The sequence below is a fragment of the Neodiprion pinetum genome, chromosome 3 (assembly GCF_021155775.2).
Source record: "Neodiprion pinetum isolate iyNeoPine1 chromosome 3, iyNeoPine1.2, whole genome shotgun sequence".
Lineage (NCBI taxonomy): Eukaryota > Metazoa > Arthropoda > Insecta > Hymenoptera > Diprionidae > Neodiprion > Neodiprion pinetum.
The window spans coordinates 33432866-33455047 of record NC_060234.1 but is presented as its reverse complement, the minus strand read 5'-3'; the positions used below and the strand labels follow the sequence as shown (position 1 = coordinate 33455047).

At 36.8% G+C, this 22182-nt stretch overlaps 1 protein-coding gene across 9 annotated transcripts in view; it reads right to left on the bottom strand.

Annotated features, from left to right (window-relative positions):
* Positions 1 to 22182, bottom strand: part of cac (calcium voltage-gated channel subunit cacophony) — a 122142-nt gene that overhangs the window by 28633 nt on the left and 71327 nt on the right. For 5 of the 9 annotated variants that reach the window (XM_069134524.1, XM_069134525.1, XM_046616874.2 and 2 more), the window contains exons 4-19: positions 17163 to 17280; positions 15931 to 16313; positions 13150 to 13241; positions 12513 to 12668; positions 12067 to 12287; positions 9763 to 9866; positions 8743 to 8858; positions 8362 to 8421; positions 8109 to 8210; positions 4425 to 4637; positions 3874 to 4304; positions 3308 to 3630; positions 2974 to 3093; positions 2289 to 2867; positions 1685 to 2030; positions 1345 to 1509 (exon numbers count right to left, since the gene is read on the bottom strand). In XM_069134524.1, coding sequence (XP_068990625.1) covers positions 1345 to 1509; positions 1685 to 2030; positions 2289 to 2867; positions 2974 to 3093; positions 3308 to 3630; positions 3874 to 4304; positions 4425 to 4637; positions 8109 to 8210; positions 8362 to 8421; positions 8743 to 8858; positions 9763 to 9866; positions 12067 to 12287; positions 12513 to 12668; positions 13150 to 13241; positions 15931 to 16313; positions 17163 to 17280 — 3529 coding nt within the window. Of the gene's footprint in view, positions 1 to 1344; positions 1510 to 1684; positions 2031 to 2288; positions 2868 to 2973; positions 3094 to 3307; positions 3631 to 3873; positions 4305 to 4424; positions 4638 to 8108; positions 8211 to 8361; positions 8422 to 8742; positions 8859 to 9762; positions 9867 to 12066; positions 12288 to 12512; positions 12669 to 13149; positions 13242 to 15060; positions 15162 to 15930; positions 16314 to 17162; positions 17281 to 22182 lie in introns of all 9 variants that reach the window. The other 4 variants (XM_069134523.1, XM_046616873.2, XM_046616875.2 and 1 more) reach the window with 1 other exon arrangement.

Here is a 22182-nt window from a genome sequence, read left to right as displayed (position 1 = left end):
AAAAGTGAATCGTTTCATGAACCAAAACTATTTTCTGACGTATCTTGAGGCTGCACAATTACATGAAAATAGAGAAAAAATGCTTGACATGCGAACTGTATGAAAAACAAATTTGAACGAAGGTTGAAAATAATCTCAAGCAGTTCACAAGTTCCAATTTCATGAAGGGAATTGCCGAAAGAAAAAAAATCTATAAATAGTTATCGTACATTTGTAAAAATAATATCAGCAATATATATAAATGAAAATTCATAACTTTGGTTTCAAGCCTGACACTTTGCCAGCAAAACACTTTCCAAAATGTCAAAATAATTCGGTTGAAGAAACGAGAGGGGGAAGAAAAATAATATTTCAGATTAGAACCAACTCCCAGCCGAATTTAAATACACATCGGATAATTTCGTGCAAAGCTTACACATATATATATATATATATATAGAGAGAGAGAGAGAGAAGTCTGTACGGTGAGCTGCGATTTCATCCTCTGCCACGATCAGCAATTTAACTAAACGTCGAAGCTGCCGTAAGTTTTCAACACAACTAATACTGCAAACAACCACGACTCTTGGGTATCACGATAGCTAGTTTCTTCGCACGAAATGATCCAGTATATGCGATATGCGTACCATGACAATAACATTTTTGCTCTAATACAATATTAATCATTGATGATACCACACCGTAAATTTTAGAGATTTGTGTATCGACAAAATTAAACATGACACAAAAAACACATAAGTACGCAGGCAGATATAAATAAGTCGTTGCATCGTTATCCGTTACTTCATTGTCCGTTAATGTGTTATGTTACGTTATTTCCCGGCGCCTTATGATCTTTGATAATCATTGGGAGTAGTAGTAAGATTGAAATGAATGTTCGATTGGTTAAATTTGCCAAAAATAGTTAGAATAACGATAAAATATTCGTCATAATCACTGTTTCACACGGTACCTATCACAAAAATGCATTTTCTTCTTTTTATGTTATCAGCGTAATCTGATATGATGTGATTTCATTCATTATATATATTTTCAATGGGTACGGACTTATAAAGAAAACAGCGGTGTAAAATATGGTCTTGAAGGAAAATTCGTGGATTTTTAAAGTAAAATTACGTCGCGGTTATTGCATGACGGAATGTCTGAAGTTTTTTTGGGTATTATTTAAGTGTCCGCTTGAAATAGTTGAAAGATTCGAATTTTGATATTCTATTCGACATGTCCGTGTAACGTCGACCATTTCCTCATATTTCTACACCGATTATAAACGGTCCAGGTTGAATGTTCAAATATTTAAAGAGCACAAGGTAGATATAAAATATTTAATACGAAACGAATGCGTACCTTCATCATAAGCAGCAGGGTGTTGAGAACGATGAGAATCATAATGAAATACTCAAACGGCGTTGAAACTACGACCCGCCATATTTTGTACTTCACACTGTTCCGTTTGTTTGGCATATACCTTTCCAGTGGTCTTGCTTGTATCGTGAAATCAATACAAGATTTCTGTCAACAAATAAACATGATAAATAAACGAACCGACAACTCGATATCTCGACAAAAACGTACACCATGAATGAATGATACGAGTATGAATTCAGTCGTATCGAATCGTATTCGTCACACGAATGAAGTATACTTATGACAGGGATGTAATAATTTTCGCATAAGAATGCTGTACCTGATTTTTGTCTATTTCACCATCCTGCAATTCAGCTTCACCCTGCTCTTGGAATGTGATGATGATTAAGGCCACGAAGATGTTGACAAAGAAGAATGGAAATACTATGAAATAAACTATGTAGAAAATCGACATTTCAATCCTAAAATTTTGAATAGGACCCTTATCCTCGTGTGTCGCAGCCATCGAATTTTGTAAAACTTGAGGCCAGCCTTCCCCCGTCTGTACCGCAAATAAGGTAAGCATAGCAACCATCACATTGTCGTAGTAAAAGTGTTGGGTATCCCAGGTCCGATTTTTTGGAACAGGTAACAACGCCCCATGTTCGAATTTGAAATATTGACCCCTGAAACACGATTGATATAAATTAAAATTTGCCGTACATACCCGTAACACGTGTTTTATACCTCCGCAATATTCTATAAGCGGAATTGTGCCCATAACATAGCAGTGCTGAGTTACAATTTTTAATTAACATTAACAAAGCAGTTGACAATATTGCATCGACGATAATTCTTACCGAATAGTGAATACCAACGGCACAGGTTCGAAACGAACTTTCATATTGCTATTCAAGTAATAACAATAAATGAAGAAAACTTACTTGCAGTCGTCCTTTGTGTACTTGCTTTCGTCGTTGCAATAAAAAAACTTTCCATTAAACAGCTGTACAGCAATAACAGCAAAAATAAACTGGAACAATATATACACTATGAGAATATTTATAACATTCTTTAAACTGTTCACAACACAGTCAAACACTGCTTTTAATTTCGGCACTCTTTTAATAGTTTTAAGTGGCCTCAACACCCTCAGGACGCGGAGAGATTTTATAGTCGACAAATTTTGACCCATCGACGTCGAAGACGTGGGATCGCTCAGCTTAGAAAAGACGAACGAAACTCCCGCACATATCACTACAACCGCATCCATAACGTTCCAAAATTCTCGCAAATACGATCCAGGGTGCAATATTACGCCCAAGTCAATAATTTTCAGTATCATTTCTATGGCAAACACTCCGGTGAATGCATGATCGAAACAATTCAACACATAGTTTCGTGTCGATCCTTCGGTCACTGGATCTTCTGCGGCCAACGCCACGCTGGACAGGATTATCACGATCATTATGAAAAAGTCAAAGTAACGTAGATTCACCACCCAATGGGCACCTCTCCTTATGCTGCAACAGAAAACAATACGCAGCCAATTTCATTGTCAGTTGAATTATGATTGTTACACGATGCCAAATTGAATCGGAACTATAACGAGAAACAGTCACAACTTACGGATTTGTTGGGGATAATATAAACATGGAGGAGTATGGCAGCATTGGTTTTGGTCCCGTGTCGTCTTCAGCGTCTTGTTTCTTCTCCTCGGAGGCTTGCTTTTTACCTTTCCCACTTTTACTGGAATTGGAATGAAGAAGACGAGTTTTAATCTCAAATCGTAACATGCAAACTGTTCGATCGGTCGTGTTGAGAAGACGAACCTCGTTTATAACGTCAAAGATCCGTTTAGGAATAAAATTCTCCAACTTTGACGTCGTCAACGTTATTATTTGCTGCAATGTTCGATGCTACCGGCAGATAATGTATACACCGAAGTAGGATTTATACTTACAAATCTTGCGTCGGACTTGGCGGACATATTTCCACATTTGGCGCTGTCCCATCGGCTCCCATTTGCAATGCCTCCATTTCTTTTTCTAATTCTTGCATCTGTTTCTCTTTATCTTCCTCTTCTTGTTCCTCTTCCGCGGCGGTTAATTCCTGAGCGTTAGCAAGATTGTCGACGGCGATGGCCAAGAATACATTCAGCAGTGTGTAGTTGCCAAACAACACTAATATTATAAAATACAGGGAATATACCATTCCCTTTTTGTAGCCACCTTGAGAATTGATGCCCTGATACATCACTTCGTTCCAGTCTTCGCCAGTCAATATCTGTTCAAAGTAACAACGAATTATAATATTATCGTTGAACGATTAGAATACAAAGATTATGTTACACAACTACGTCATTCTATTTTGTAACTCGAAAAGAAGGTCGCGCCGTTACTGCATCTATTCTCATAAAAGCAGAGGCAATGTAACAATCTCTCTTGCCAATGTGCCATTCGCTTCTACTACTCGTTATTGTAACTTAAAAACATGACAGTGTGATAATAATATAAGTGAATATCTTACTTGGAAGACAGTAAGCAGCGCGATAGGAAATGTGTTGAAATTTGTAGGAGGTGTCTCCTCTTCGTCAAAGTTGAACTGACCACCGAAGAGCTGCATACCGAGCAGCGCAAAGATCAGTATGAAGAGGAAGAGCAGGAAGAGGAGAGAAATGATGCTGCGCATAGAATTGAGCAGTGATATTACGAGGTTCCTCAGACTGGCCCAGTACTTGGTGACTTTGAAAATTCGGAGGAGCCTAAGAGCTCGCAGGACGGAGAGGCCAAAAGAGCCTTCCTTAACTGCCGACCAGATCACCTCAAATATTGACCCGGATATGACGACGCAATCAAATCGATTGAAGCTCGACTCGAAGTAGATACGTGGACCAAGTGCATACATTTTTATGAACATCTCCATCATGAATAGAGCGAGGAACGCGTACTCTGCGTAAACTGAAAAAAGGAAGTCCTTCGTTTAGACCGCGAGTTGCGTGCTGAATTACTAAGGGTAACGGGTACATCGTCACGATCATCCTAATTAGACACAATCTTGTTCCGAAGCTTTGTACTCACATAGAAACTGTTCGAGCCAAGTTGGCTGGTCATAATGTTCGACCGCCACGCATGCGGTATTGAAGAACACAAGAACGATCACAAACCAGTAGAACCACTGTGTTTTAACAGTGTGACGAATCCAGAAGCGAAATCTTTTCTCCACTCGCCAGAATTGTAGACAAGCACCTTTGTTTTTCACCTTAGACTTGAGGTAGGAAGCTCTCGAAAACCCTATAATCATAATTTATTCTTGCAACAAATGCTTAACGAACAAGGCTAACTTTTTGTAAATGGATATTACCGTAAAATACAATTTTTCGTTAAATACTGTCAAATAATATTCATATACGTATAATACAGATTGCGAAAATAGATTAAAGCAATTCAGAAAGTAGTACACATCCTCGGTATACATACATGTTACCCAGAAAGAAAATAAAAGATAATCCCATCTAAGAGGCAAGGTGAAATTGTTAAATGATTAGTTGAAATTGATAAGTCGCAGAGGAATCTCCAATTTACTGGATATGTGTGGGTAAATATACACGTGTCGTGTATGTTTTCACCCAGGTTGGGGGAACTTTTTAAGGAATTTTCTTACACCGTGGATCATTGCGTCGCTTCTCGATGTTGTGATCGTCAAAAACCATTAATTAATACACCGGCATGGCGTCAGTATAAGCATTTAATGACGCGACCTATTTTCAGCTCTAATGAAAATTTTTGTCAATGTTTCGTTATCCATGTGTGTGAAAATAAAATAGAATGAAATTTTAACAGCTTTCTGATATGAAGAAGTTGAGAAATCAGACGTGAGTGGTAGATAATTATAAAAATTAATAAAAAAATTCATCAGCATAACTCATCTGGCTTTCCGTACGATATTTCACCTCCAAGATTGGGAATAATTATGTCACGTCAGGCTTGAGAAGGTTCCCGAGCCAAAATTTGATACTTATTATTATGTCATTTTATTATGAGGTAGTCAGGCAACGACTATTTACCATATTAAAATATTCGTAAGCTACGATGTTTCTGCCAAAAATGAGAATCGTAAAAAATACTCACATATTTATGAACAAAAGCTTAGATACCGACGGTCAGTTGCAAATCGCTTTAAAATATTGAAAAAATCTAGTATATTTGTTCGATTTCATCCCGGGATGCATCGTTTTATTCGGAAAACTTTTTTCAAAAAATTTACGCGCAAGGATGCTGTTTTTTCAGTAACAAATTTAATATTGCTATTCGCTAATCATAATTGATTGATACAGTAGTGTAGAATTAAGTATCGAACGTTGCAAACGTAATTGAAAAAAAGTGTTCAATAAGTCGTTCTGTAGAAAATAATCATTTTAATGAAATAAACCATTGAAGAGTGAAATCTAATCAATCTCTGAAAGTTTTCCTAATTTTGAATCTATTTAAAATGAACCACTGATATCTAAGTCTATGTTTATAATTTCAATATTTCTTATTTTCACATTTTTAGAGAACCCGTCCTGCCATATGAATACATACCTATAACAAAATGACAAACGCTGAATGTGCGATTACCTCGCATGTAACAGAATTAATAAAGAGTATTGATTTTTTGCTCACGAACCTCCCTATTCTTTCAGGGAAAATAATATATGTAGTCTACGGCTTACACATATCATCAACTATTGCTATTATTGTTACAGGAACGTTACAATTACTTTAGGTAAGCATCAACTTGGCAAATACTCTATACTATACGTTCTCTCCTTATTTTATTTATTTCTTTATTTCTTTATTTATTTATTTATTTATTTTTTTGTTTGTGGTTTTTTTTTCCCCCTCATTGTACACAGAAGCTATCACTTCAACTAAACTCAAATGTTTCTTATTTTATGACACCATAATCTAATCTAACGCAGTGTTTCTACAAGCGGGAAATACTATGATAGCTATAGTAGGTAAAAAAGCTGCGACACCGGCAGCTGGCCTTAGTAATCTAAAGGATTTGCATCTACAGAAATGTCTCAACTTCGACTAATAACTACATTGGATCACCTTACAGCGACTGTTAGCTAATACATCAATCAGTGAATCAGGCCTCACTGTCACCGCATACCTAAATACACGTAGCTCAGAGCAATCACAATATTTTCTAGCTTCTTATCACTCCGATCGCACTGTCGATACTTTTCGAATGTTCTTTCAGTCGTATAATCTCTGAGTGAGTATTGGGATATACAAAAAAATTATAATCATTTTACCCTAAGAAGGTTTAGACGAATGAAATATCTATAATTCATGAATGGTAAATGATAACAAATATCCACGCAGATCAAGCCCCAAGATGCAATTGTTCACCTATTATTACAATATTGAAGGGGTGCATTCCTTGAGTCTAGTCATTTTTTTAGATATGGTAAATAAAAAAGTAGAAGGAACAAAATAGACAAATCATAGATGGATGATATTGTAAATACTCTGTCCGAACGAAATGAATATCATCACCAGCCAACAGAAGCAATACCTATTAGAGAAAATTAAATTCATTGATCATAATCACGACACTCCGCCGTGTTTCATAAGTCAATGAGCATAGAATTAATGGATTTAACGTGACTCGAAGATAACATAAAATTAGAGTTATGCTGAAATCGAAATATGTACCAAATTCTTTGGAAATTTTTACCCTGACCTTAGTAAGTGGGGACTTCGATGATTGTACAAGGCATAATTAGGTGTGAAAAAAAAAAGAAAAAAAATTTCGATCCAACGGAATAAATTTTTTGTATCTATCAATATTGAATCAAATATCGCTTTTAGCTTGAAATCGACAGAGTTGAACAACGCGTGTAAATTATTAATTTTTTACAGCGCATTTGCATGGTATAGCACCGCGGAAGTGATAAAACAGATATCCAGTAGCTCTATGCTAATATGATTATAACAACAACTCTAGCTACGAGACGCAGCCAACCTTATCATAGCAGTATGGCACACGTCATACAGTATACATAATTAAATATTACTGTAACGCTTACTGTAAATTTTTAAAAACATACAGTTATAATAACAACATTTTACTCGTACAATACTTGTTGCATCGTGTAGTAGTTACCTTTTAGTTTTTTCTTAGGCACTGAAACAAGAGGAGCATCTGATAGCGTGTGTTTAGAATTTTCATTGACAAGTTGGCTGTTAATTATTGAACATGATATTTAAATTAAGAAGCATCTCATCTCTCTCACTCTCTCTCTCTCCCTCTCTCTCTCTCTCTTTCTTTCTTTCGAAAATATAAAAATATCCTTTCATTTCAATAGTATACTAGGTAAAACAAGTGATAATATATGCATATTCATATCATGTTTAACGTTAAACTGTAAATCCTGTGTAATAGCAGTAATAGCAGCGATATTGAAGTGCTATGGCGTGGGATGATGATGAAGATGAATTGTTTTTGAATTTATCAAAATTTCAAAGATCATTCCTTATACTTATGCATAATCTTTGTAACAATTGACACTAAAGGGCAACTAAAATAATTCATGACTTGACATATAACGTCGATTGATCGCACATTGGGCGGTTGGTCTTAGGTTTTTCATTTCACTGCGGCATCTGATCACCCATTCAGTGGAAATGTGAAATTTCAAGTCGAAATATGGTGAAAAGAAAAGAAAAGAAAAAAAAACGGTAATTTTTATTGGAAAAAATACAACTCACCATCATCCGGGTCATCTTCACCCTCCTCCTCTTCAGTGTCGGTACTTTTGCTTTTTCCGAGGTTTTTTAATTTTTTTCTTTTCGCGGCTGCTCTTCTTCTCGCTGAAACAATACCGCAATAATAAGGTCAGATTTTGGTTTATCAAAGAACGTATACAGTCAAAATTCACCACACAACTTGGGGCCGAAAAAGATATTTGGAGGAGTAATAAAAAGGTATCGTCAAAAGAGCCTTATACATATATATATATACCTTCTATAATGTGCATTTTCTCTTCCTCCGTGGTTCTTTCTTCAGCGAGTATTACCTCCTCTGGAAAATTTCATAAATGTTAAGTTGTTGCAATCACACCAGCTTATCAATAAGCAGCAGGTATTGCAACTATATAATAATATATGCGTTACACAATGTACACATGTTACATATATTAAAATTGACGTGACGATTCAGCTGCGCAAGATTTATGAAACGTGTTGTATTATACATTTTTACTCAATACTTTCTACGTAATTTATCTTGAGAATAGACCTGCTTGTGTCGAGCTTGGTAAGTAAATTGGATGAAATCGTCGTGTTAAGATGCAATGTTTCAAAGCTTAGCTGAAGGAATTACGCGGGAGGTTCGCCAACTTACCTGCTTTGCAGATCCACTCAACGTAGCCATTGAGTTCTCTTTCGAGTTGCTGCTGCCTTCGTAGTTTCAAGAACGTTTGACGGTTTTCCACTTTTTCTCTCTCTTTTGCAAACTCACTACAAGCGGTACAAATATGAATTACATTTACGGATTACTACAGCATCGAGTGTAGCTGTGATACTTTAGCGCAATAAGGAGTGGGGGACCTCTCGATTGGGCGAATGGGAATGATACGAAAAATCTGTCCTCAAATAGCGTTACCGAAACCTATCAGCTGCAAGCCACTAGTCGAAATATTATAGGAAAAAATAGAGAAATTTGGAATTTATTCAAGTCGGTATATCTCAAGTTTCAAACTCGCGTAGGAATATTGTATTACGAAAATAAGGTGAATTTAGCGATTACAATCTAGCAATTGTTATACTTTCAATAAAAATTGGCTGGAAACCTGCTTGTGTGATCCACTTTAAATAAGAACTGAATGCAGTCGTGAACAGCCTCTTTCTTTTAGCATTCTGATATGCAGCTCGTCTTTCCACGCGAGTTCTCTCATTGGAAAATTCACTGTGTCCAGGATAGCAAAAGAAAAAAAAAAATTAAATGACCTTAAACGATAACGAAGATAAAGAAAAAACCTCATGGGTGTAAACCATCAATTATTTATTTATTTAAACGATAACGTAAAATGAGGTGAAAATTCATTGCTAGGAACGCGGGTAATCTGTAACTTGAATCATTCTTATCGTATCGAAATATTTGAATTGGTTTTCTCAAATGCTACAGAACTCATCTGCATGTTATTCGGAATTCGTCTATTCCAGTGTTGGAATTTCGCCGGTAAAACAATATTTTGAACAATTTGATAAACGTATTATTTTAGCAACGTTAGATCGAACAAAATAAAAGTCATAAATTCAGTCCAGAGATGAAGAAACGATGATGTTATTTAAAATTCTGTGTATGAATCGATCTCAGCTTGAGACATTGCGAACGGATCAACGAAAAATAAAATATACTCACCCACTGAGAACACCAAGAACTAAGTTGAGCATGAAGAAAGAGCCAAGAACTATCAAGGGAATAAAGTAAATCCAGTTGAACATGTTCCCTAGGGCGTCGTTTGTCTGTAATTCACCATAAATCAAATATCATGAAGCTTAAACTATTGTTGGTTAAGTATTATTACCCATTCAGACACCAGTTAGCAAACAACATCGAGATATATGCATTAATAGCTTATCTTTATAAGTAGAGTTGGCAGTGATTTAGTTGACGAATTATTTCGAATAGAAGGTTAATAGATGAAAGCGCAAGTTTTGAAAAAAATACATTGCGTTTAATTTTTTTGCCAAAAAAATTGTGTGTATCTGCCAACATCCTTAGACACAGCATTGTACTTGCATTAAAAAATTTGTATGATTTTTTTTTTCACACCAGATTAAGATTATTTCGAAAAGCGGTATAATTTTGGCCAGAATATAAAAATGTTCGTAATGTTGCAAGTCTGGTAATCCTGTACGTTCAAATGAACTTCCTTCAATATTTTTCAGTTGTTATACATAACTGGGTTGTGCAGAAGACGAATCACGCCTGTTAATAAAATATTTCGCATCGGAAATTGGTGTTTGCCGATTTTGTCATGCAAAGTTTCAAGGAATACAAAAAATAATATTCAAGACCGATCACGTTGTACTTTTACTTCGTTAGTCGTATCTTTATAGCGTCACTGCATCGCAAAATGATTTCTACAAATTTGTATCAGCTGATATTGCCCTCTGCACAACTGCACTGTTATAATGTTTTACTTTATTCATTTCTTTCTAGTATACTAATAAAGTAGTTAGTAATGGAGGACCAAAACTGTCAATGTCATACTGAGCAAGTTGTATATATACGTCAGTGTTTCAGTTTTAAGTATTTCGTGCGTACCGTATACTTGAGCTGTGTTTAACACACAATAGCCACCCAAACCCCAAATATCAATCTGAAATAATACTACATGAAGGACACCAATAATTGCCAATTATTAATTGAAAATCATTATACAATCACCGAATATAATGGAACAAAAAAAAATAGACAAACAAACAACGCAATGGGTAAAATGCACAAGGTAAGCATAAGAGACAGTAATATACATTTATAGCCACAAATTCCAAATGAAAAAAGTGCAACACAATTTCTTTTTTTTTTTTTTTCATACATCTAACAATTAATCCATAGTTCGTAATAATATATTTTACAATTAATTTATAGATGTGTTCCTGGTTTTGTACGCGACATATAAATGGGCTCATTTTACAATCGGAAACGTTTGAAAACTTGACCCTATCAACTAAATGAGAATCTTTGTTCATTTTAATGTTAAATTTGTTGTTTATGCAAGTAATATTCGTGGTATAAAAATATCCTTCTATTTTAACATTCATACATTTATGCGCACATTAAGAATGACGAACAGATTTCAAAAAGTGCCGGAGAATGTAGAAACCACGGCTCTCGGTGAAGACTCAGCGGAAAAAAGTTAGAAATAGCGTTGACGCGAAATTCCAGCCTAGTCTAGGATCAAAGATGGGCAGAATATGATTAATCTTAAGGTTGCCGAAAAATATGGTAAATTTACTAATACCCTCAGGGAGGGTAATATTTAAGGTAGAGATTAATTTTTCTCTTATTCGAAATCAATCGCTCGAAAAACTTGGAAGTAAAAGGTTGTATGCGAGCGAATGCGTCCTGTAATATTGACCATGATAGCAAAAATCATGTCTATTAGTTGTATAACGTCCTATTCGCGACATAATTATTTTCGTTAGTTTGATCATCTTCGCCGAAAATCTTTTAACGAACAATTATGAATTTGTCAACATTTTTCGCCTATTATTTGTATATTTTTTTCATTTTTGAAAATAACAACAAGTTCCACAAGATCGCTAATCATCTTTTGTGTTTATAATTGTGCATATTTACGTTGTTTTTGTTTTGTCAATTTTCAGCTTGAAATTGAATTTTCAAATCTAACGTTCCGAAGTACATTTTTGTGTTTTTCTACACGGCGCTCATGACTCGAAGTCATTCGTCACGCGATGGCAACTTTTTGTAAAATATACAGGGTAGCCGAAAATTTGTTCGAGTGTACTTTAAACATAAACGTTTAGTATCCCGAATAATTGATAAGAGCAATAATAATTAGACTAGATAAAAAGCTGCTGATCAATTTTTCATGTGCTTTAAATTATGAATGAATTGAAAAAGAAGACGACACACAAAGAGGTATAATGGTAATGAATCATTAATTAACACTGAAGGACATATCGCTTGCGTTACCCAGTACAATATGGCAGTCCAGCCCTCCATAGTGATGCACTGGAAAACGGTGAGCATCGCGAAGCCGATGTTGTCGAAGCTGGTAATTCCATCGTTCGGCCCAGCCCAGTGCTCGAGGCATGTGGAAAGACTGGCGTTGCATACGTATGCACCTTCGGGGTGATCTGTCTCGTTGTCGGAATAACACGGCACGGCTGTTTCTCCCTCCTTCATCACTACCTCTGTTCACGGAGAATTTTCATTAGCTGATTTACGTCACCGAATGAGACCTACTTACCGAGTAAAGTGGACGAGATAAAAAGGAAACATCGATAATATGAATAATTGCATAAATGTTGACATATTGTCTACCAAGCTTTAGCGTGAATATAATAACCAAGCTGACGGTAAGTGAATAGAAATATCAACACGTAATATAGGTATAATACAGTGGACGAAAAACTTACCCAAATCATCTATGCTGTAGCATGTTTTGTGCAGAGCGCCTGAATAAAATTCCAGACCAATGATGGCAAATATAATAATGGCGAACAAGACCAGCATGCCTATCTGCAGCAACGGTGCCATCGCCTTGATGATAGATTTGAGCACCACTTGCAGGCCTGATTGTAAAAACAGAACAATTACAACGTGATACAATTCGTCGCTTCTTCTTGCGATTCGGGGGATCGAATATCGAATGATCGACTTATGCGTGTAAATTGGATGTATCGCAATATGCCAGATTCAGAATTGAATGAGTTATGAAGAAAAATATCCAAGAAGCTCGCGGCTACAAGCATAACGGATAAACTTTAACGTTACATAATAAAATTTCAATTTAGCCGTTAATATTTGAAAAGTCATTGGATTTCGTTGCAGGGTAAGATTTCTTTCACACAGGGTACTGCTACAAGGAGATCGGAGACATTTAAACTCTAAAATAGTTCAAGGATCAAGTAATTACCGCTCATGTTTGCAGGGATACAATATTATTGGTGCTTCTACTTAGTAATTATTCTGATTGTAACGAGTCACGCGGATTAATTGGCATAATCTATTACCTTTCTCGGGCGTTTCAATCATAAAAACAAATGTACTCACTAGGTATGCCGGAGACAAGTTTGAGGGGTCGCAACACACGTATAGCACGCAGCGTGCGTAGATCCATGCGCTGCGTAGACACCGTGATGAGCCTGCCCCAAACACACACCCCGCCACACTTTACTACTTACTACTCTATAACGCTATTGCTACTTATTTACTTATTAACGTACTGATCTAACATCTATCGATAACCCTAATATGATATATCAAAGATCTATACACCAATGGTTCAAAAGTATTAGGAATCACCCTTTACTGTTTATTACATAATGTAATATTACTCATGTTATGACTGTGCAGCAGGTGACGTGAGAGAGTAACTACTGTTCCCTTATATATGCAGAAAATAACAACAATTATGCCGGTGTTGTGACTACATTAATATAACTTGAATTTCGTTCGAATAACGAGTGAAATCTTCCGACACGTAATTAATAGGCACAAGATCGATTGTTATATTGTTGAAACTTTGAAAAATGTTTCTACATTGATTTCACTGCGGTTAGTAGAATGTTTGAATGTGCAATGCCATTTCATTATTCTACATTGTAAAAAGGAGCATAAATGGGGCTGTTTCAATTTAGTGATAAAATCTGTTTCAGTTCTATTCTATGGACAATATTCTAGTTCTATGTCTATGGTTTCAAGTATAAAAACAACCATAAAATATAGGCATGTATTATTTAAACTATCTAGTTGCGTACAACACAATGCAGTTGGTCATTTCTTGATAGAATTAAGTGAACACTGTGCGTTTTGAAACAAAGTTTCGAACGGGTCTCAGTTTTGATACCTGTTTCGTTTACTTATTATTTTTCGAAATCCGAAAAGTAAAACTGTAGCATCCATTCCCTAACTGCAGAGTGTTGATATATTGCTACCTGCGAGAATTGGTAAATCGTAAATGTCCACTTTTCACACATCGTCTGAAAATATGTGATTAATAGTAATATTACCTACGAAACAAAATCGAATAACAAAATATGAAACGAAAATGTCTAGCAAACAGTATAGGATGTATGGGAGCGAATTGTACAGTGTACAAATCTATGACACATAATTACCTATAGTCAAATCTATGATTCTGTAGTGGAAATATGCATCAACGCGTCAAGGTAAATACCATCAGTGTAAATTTTATATTAATAAGAGATTAAATACATGATTAGTTTCTAGCGAAATTTCAGTATATATTTCTTGATTGAGTAAAGGGAACTCGTCTAGTGGACATCTATCTATCATAGTCAGAATGGTCTATGACCGACGATTTATTATGGATCACACTTTTTCATATAATAGAGAAAATCTATATGAATTTATCTACTGCCAAGTTCAGACATCGTTGCTTTGATGAAATGTAATATTTTTTGGAAGAGCTAAATATACACTCCGGCAAAGATTGGATACGACCAAAGTGTAAACTCTGAGATACCACTAGATCGCCGTTACTTGCCTCATATGGAATAACAGAACGAAGGCAAAATCCGACGAGCAATGAGATGGAAAAAAGAAATTGTGATAAAGAATTGCGATAATTTGTTGTGGCTTGTTTCTTGCTAATCAACTTGGCGACGACGCGATTGATGACTACAAGTACAATATTCTCAGCACGATATTGCGCATAATTCAAGTATAGAATGTCATACCATGTCTGGAAATTGTGACGTATTTTTTTTTTCTTTTTGTACGAGAGAGATTGCGATCTGATCTTGGCCCAAGACACTGGAAGCACTATTTCAATTACTGTTGGGTTTATCATTTTCTATGACAGTATAGCGTAAAGACTATTTTGACATCTATTTCAACTTGGCTAAGACATTGTTTAATCTAATATATAAATTGTCTAAGACACCGACAGCAGCTATGGACACGTGAGATTTATTGGGATTTTGGTAGCTGCCGACTCACTTGGAATTTTTGAAACCAGCTTTAGTGGTCTGAGGACTCTGAACGAACGCAGCATACGGAGGTCCACATCCACGTTCGTTTCGGCGAACACCGTCATCGACCTAATCCAATTTTTATTCTAAAGTCTGGATGACAGTTACCCCCTTACTTTGCCGATATAAGTATTACTTATAACCTCGCGATTTACACGTGTCTCATTATCGTTCCGCAACCTTCGACAACTCGGATTTGTAGAGTACCTAACGACCTCGTTCGTGTGATTTTAACGGCACAGAACGAATGCATAAAACGATGAAAAACAATCTAAACTTCAGCTTGTGATGCGATTAAAATGATGGTCAAAAAACACAACACTTACGAGGATATAACTTGTTCTTTGAAGCAACTGATATCTGAAATTATTCGTTCTCATTTGGTGCAGAGAACTAATTTAAAATTGAAATAAAAAAAAAATTTCAACATTTATCGTACTGAATGAATGGGACAGTACAAATGGATGGAAAAAGTTTTTCTCATGAAATAATTGAAGTAATACAAAGTAGAATTAGATTACCATCTCAAAGTGTAATTTTAAACGGAAAAATCATAACTCCTGTTTATTTCACGTAAGTTAAGTTTCACCATTACCCCATTCCTCATCCTAAATGACGATATGTTGAGGAGAAAATTTCTTGACAAAAGGTAACGAGTCAAGAGAATAGGCACAGGCCTGAAATTCAGCTTTCACACATATGTTGGACAAATGCGTTCTCAGCCATATTTCAGATTTGAGCAATTATTTTCGACGGACTGATTATCGCTTGTATCAGACGTATCACAGTATACTATCGAGTATTAAGAAACTGTGCACAAACTAAGAATTTTACTTACCCGGTAATAACAACAAAAAAATCCATGATGTTCCAGACGTTTCGGAGATAGGAACCACGGTGAAGAACAAAGCCAAGTGCCAGGATTTTTAGGCTCGCCTCTACGCAGAAGATAGCCAGAAAATAGTTCTCGGTGTCTTCGAGGCTCAGAGCAAGGACGGTTTTGTCGTCGCAGGGCAGGTGCTCCTCGAGAGCAAGCACCACGCAGTTGGCAATGATGGTAAGCAGGACAGTGTACTCGAACGGTGGCCACTCGATTATAAACCGTATATGCTTCCGAATACAGTTGTCTTCGCTCAATATGAACAACGACGATGGGATCTTGTTGCCCCCACCCCCGCCCCCCTGATCACGGCCTGGCGCCATGACGACCAGACCAGGTACCTGGTGCAAAGAAATGAAAACACGCAATTATTAGTGCTGATGCGCCTCGTTGTTTTGTTTTTCCAATTTTTTTTTTTTTTTTTATTTTTGACTGAATTTAGAAAGACATTCAATCATCAGTATCAATCTTATTGGTATTCCAGTCGAGGACGACGGAACTGTAGTACAGTGTGGTATACAAATTTTTTTGCGATGTTCTGAATTAATGAAAATAGTACAAATCCGAATTTTAAATACTTTTATATCAGGTAACAGTCAATTTATATTCCGGGAACTTTCTTGGTGCCAATGAGTTCCTCGTGCCAGGATAATTTCTTCAAATGATTTCGGTTGGTAGTATAGGATATACAGTTTAAGAAAATTGAGATTTAATGATGGCAAATGAACAAACTTAGTTTCTAATTGCTTTGGACTGAGAAACCACAGTCGCTTCAACTTGCAATTGAATAGTGCTATATGTGTGAACACTGCAGTAAGTAAAAAAAGAATCTACGAAATTCCCAGGACACAAGTAATATTCCAGGATATTTCCGTGTTGTTTAAACGTTGATAAAATATTAGTGAAACAATCTCAAGATACGGACTAAATTCTCTGGAATAGCTGATGAAAATACGTGAGAAACAAATATAATGCAGCAACCGCAGTTGGAAGGAGAAATTTCTCGTTAAAGATGAGTTTCTCATTCTTCGTATCAGAAGAGGAATCTCATTGGAATTCCTGCCTCACGAATGCATTTGTCATTCGGTCAAACTCCCACTTATTATTTACAACATATAAGTTTAATTTGCGGCTACTAGACTTTATTTAGCCTATAAAGACTGAAATTGCTATCAATTTGCAGGCCTCACCTCGCCTCCAAAGCTAGTCCAGTCACCGATACCACTCAGTCCGGCCAACCTCTGCCTTCGGCGGTACTGACTCGTATATCCAGGATCCCTTTGAGCCGCCTCTTGTGCTGCTGCCAACCTGTAACAAAATATTATTTGCGCATAAGAATGTGAATGAGAGTCGAAGAAAGGTGATTTAAAACTGTATGAATCGCATATGTTTTTCGAACGGCGCAAAGTTTTGCAAATACATCGCTGAAGAAGCATATCGTACAAATTATGAATGACTAGCCACAAGCACTGATAGGCACCAACTCTAAAATTTCGTAGAGTGGGAATCCTTATTAAAAAAAAACAAAAAAACAACAGGTAATAGTTCTCAATCGAGAAGTTTGACGTAATACCCAATCATTTTTTAATCACTTCAAATTTGAGTTTACCAGTCGGAGTCACGACTTAAGCAGGCAAGACAGTATTGAATAAAATTTACTTTAAGCTTTCTTCGTAAACTTTACTCGAGTTAACTCGGATGTATCTCATCTCATCTCATTCTTTTCTCTTGCCTAAGAAAGGAGTGAAAAGGATATAATATAGTTGAGTTAACTCGAGTTAGATTCGCGAGCGGAGCTCTGAGAGTCGATTGTAGCCAAATAACAGGGAATTTTTTAAATTTTATAAACATTTTTGCAAGACGGTGCAAATTGCTTTACTGACTATCAACTCCCTGATTAACCAACTCAAATCCGCTCTGACTCGAAAATGATCATTCGGACGGACAACCATAATTTCCAACTTGAGAAAAAAGGAATTTTCAACCTAACTCATCTGACTCCACCATTAGTCTTGTACCGAAAAATGTCCATTTAAAATTCCTGCCACAAATTTTTATATATTATGGTAGTATGCATCCCACAAAAAAAAAAAAAAAATTTCAACCTTCTGCAAAGAAAGTTTATACCGAAGGAATGTTTGGAAGTAATTTTCTAGGGGGTACACATATACTAGGATAATATAAAAATTTGTCGAAGGAATTTTTCACCCGTGTCCTTTTGATATGAAAATAAAAATAAGGAAAACACGAAGAAAGTCACCAAAGTCTCCCCTCAATTATACCTACCATTATCTGCAAATGATAGGCATGTCTAGCGTTGAGTGAAATTGAGTTAGTTTGCCCGTTACTCGGTAGAAAGGTATAACCCCATGGCCCATGGGTGAAATAGTTCCCATAATCGCATCACCAGGGCCAAGAGAAGACGTGTGCTTGTCTGCCTATAAGACCTTCACGCTTTGATTCTCCCCAATTAAACTGAATTATCGGAAAATCTATTTTAGTCGAGGGTTGATAATAAATTAAGAATATTCAATCACGTTTAATTGTCACTTGCATCGCGCCGGCACAAGAGGATCTGTTGCGCATCTTTCAGGAAAGGCTTGAGAGCTATATTCCGCTGCATTTATACAGGTATGTATCTATTTTTAAATGAAGTTGTATTTTAGAGAATTAACCTACATTAAACAGAAGTGTCAAAAATAGACCGACCAATTTCAGAAATTCCGTATTTTACGATGTAAAAATGTGAAAAAATCCCTTCGAAACGATCTGCTAATTTACTCCGATCTGAAATCCTTGCAACAAGGATTGGATAATCTATTTTCGTTTGCTCGAACACGTGTAATTTAATGTTCCGCGAGTATTTTAAGATAAATTACTAAACAAGTTTCTGTGGCGTTGAAAATTCAACGGGGCGTAGAAACGGCACTGTAAAAAAAGCGTAGCTAGAAAAGATCTGTGACTTGCTACCTGCTGCTTCGGAAGCAGAACGTTAACGTACATAACATGGTTCATCTGCGACGGTTATAAGGTAGAAGTCACGCTAATTGGAATTCGCGCACGATAGCGAAATTATGTGATAACGGAACTGATGCAGGAACAATCGAATTTCAGTTTGCGTAGTGCATCTAGGAAACAATGTATCGGCAGCGGACATACGAAAGCGTAAATGACTCGATAATAGCTGTTGATGGAAGTGTCCAAGCGGCCGTTCGGTGATGGAGTTGTTGTTTATCACATTAAAGGGACTACGGCCGGCAGGCCGTTACTGCGTGTCAGAGGTCCAAAAATTTCAACTAATGCATTTAATTACCCCCCTTGTTGGGCGAGCCAGGTTATACGATACAAACGCCATCGACGAGCTCTTTCGAAGATTAACCACGTTCTCCGAAATTCGACAATGACGATATTTCTTTAATAAAGGTTTCGAAGAATCATCTTTCTGCAGGGATCCGATCTCGGAGTGTCAAGGCAAATGTATATGATGGCGATAATCAGGGAACCGCTGATCACTCTCAACAGATGTAGTTTTCAACCATTCGTAAATTACATCTTCTGTTAATGTGTAGAAAATTTTTGTACATAGGGGAACGTGAGGCAGGGCAAAAGAATTTTTTTTTTCCCAATATTTAAATATTATTAGAGGTTAACATCCTTTTAGAACGAAAAGAAATTTTTCAAAGATTTAATAAAAATGATATTCTACACAATGGTCATTTGCTCCGGTATATAATTGTTTTGGTCATAAATTTTGATAGAAAATCAATGATTCATTCAATATACCGGTAGAATTAAACAATGCGGTGTCATTGAAAAAAAAAGAAAATTATTTTTATCCTTTTTCCCACGTTCCCCTAATACTGTCTATTGTACGAAGGTAATTAAGGATTATTTTAGCCTAAAAAATACAAACAACGCTGCATCGATAGAGTACAGAAATAATTGCTCCTTGAAAATTGAGCAATTATTAAAAACTGCTTATGATTCTTTCAAAGTTCCGAAATTATTCCTTGTTATACGATGTATGACAAATTATTGACTTATTGAAAAGGTATGAAAATTTTATGAATCCTTTTTCTTATCTCGATCAGAACCAAACTTCGGCTAGATCGGTGTTTTTCAACGTTCTTGAATTTGCGACCCCTTTGCAAGTAAAAAAAAGTCCGGCGACCTCCTAGGTCCATAATAAAACTATGTCAGTGATTTCAAAGGATATTTAGAATCAAAGGATTCCTCGCAAAACTTTGTTTGTGCTTTTTACTTTTACCTGCCTTGCGACCGCGACCCCCCGAGTAAGACTCGGCGACCCACAGGTTAAAAAGTACCGTGCTAGATAGCCGATCGTGTAACACACGGTTGTTCGTATTAATTTTCAATCTCTCCTGCGACCGAGCTTAAGCGATGAATTGATTGCGCAACGTTGAGTTAGTGGGAAATAGTAGTAAATAAAGAAGATTGGGTTGTTGACGAGTCGCGTTGGCGTCGGCGTCGCGACGCCTCGTGGGCGCCAAAGGACGCCCGACCACGCCTTACCCCGCAGACGCAGCAGCCCACCGATTGTCATAAGGTAAGAATGATAGCTAAAGGCATGCCGAGCCGCAAGCTCTGCATCTTTGAAATTCGCCTCGTACTGCGAATAGGCACCTCTCCTCTCTCCGCTTTCTCTGCTTTCTCTGCTGTAGCATCGCACTCTTTCTTCACTTGTGAGACAATCATTTAGCAACACCGGCAGCTGGGTATTCCAGTTCTCATTAATGTATATTCTTCAGCCTTCAGATATAGGTTAGATACCACTACAACCAATTTAGCCCAATTTCTCTCCGCACTCTACCTAATTACCTAATTCTTTCCAACTATTGATCTTTCCGCATTTCAATTCCTTCTGGGACTGTACAACGAGTAATGACAGACCTGCCCTCCTCATATCAGTAAGACCATCTACCCACTCTTCCGTAATTCGATGAATCGCGGACCAACCGGCAATGGATTATCCGCCTTCTCCGTCGATCAGTCTGCGTTTCACACTTTTTGCTCTACGTACATAAACATCCTTACGACATTTCGTTGGTCTAATAAATTGTGCGTAATTTTGGAATTATTGAGGAGGTTGGATAGCCGAAAATGTATACTCTTTGTTAATTTTATGACGAGATAAATGTAAATTGAATATTTATCGCTTACGAATATAATAATTCGTTAAATTCTGTGTGCGAATGTCTCGTGATAAAACTAATAGAAAATATGGTTTCTTCGCCGACAACTAATTTCAAATATAACGTTTGAAATCATTCCGTGAGTATAGAAACATTTTTCACCTCTATATCATCGGGCGTTTGATAAGAATAAAACCAATGCACATTCGTTAGAACGCTTGAATAATTTTGGAGATTCTTTAAAAAATTACTAAACATTGAAAAATGGTGAGGAATTAAAATACTACACCTGTACGTTATCATGTAACTTATTAGCAACCAAGTCGTCGTTCACTTCGATGAATTATGAGCAACGCATGCACGCATACCACGGTTATATAGGACAGCCCTCCGGGACCCGCCTGCTTCCGTATTGTCAAACCCATTTTACTCTATCCCCCTGTGACAGATACACCTCGGTGTTGGTGGCAGCACGACGATTTGGCAAGGCTAGCACTGGCAGTATAGTAGTTGTCGTATATACAGCAAAGGGCAAAAAGTCTATCTGGCTACGTTGTTACATAAATTGCAGTAGGTATAACCTTCCGACGTGTCATATCCAGAACGAAGATGGGTTTTCTCAGATACGTTTCACCATGAACTGGCAATGTGGCCCGCGTATATAACGAATGATATGGCTGCATTTTCGCGAGAGGAGCAGAAGCGTTTAATCTCCTTCAGCCCCGCACTCTACCATAAATCAATAAATAAACGAAGTGATTATCGAGGAGTCAAGTAACCTTGATTTACTCACGCTTTTGTAAGTGAAAAATGACGAGATTCTCAACGTGAAAATATAACACACGATAACTTGAATTCATTTTACTCGTATTACAATGACAGTTACGCGTTTCACAATCCATCGCCGATTCATCGGAGGGTGTAAGCCTGCAGGGGTGAGAATCAGGTTCGAGCATCATCCCTTGTCGTCGAAGTCGAGAAAATACAATTAAATAACGAACGCAGCATGTATAATTGCCACTGCGTTTCACTCTCTTTTCCGTTTGAGAATTGACAC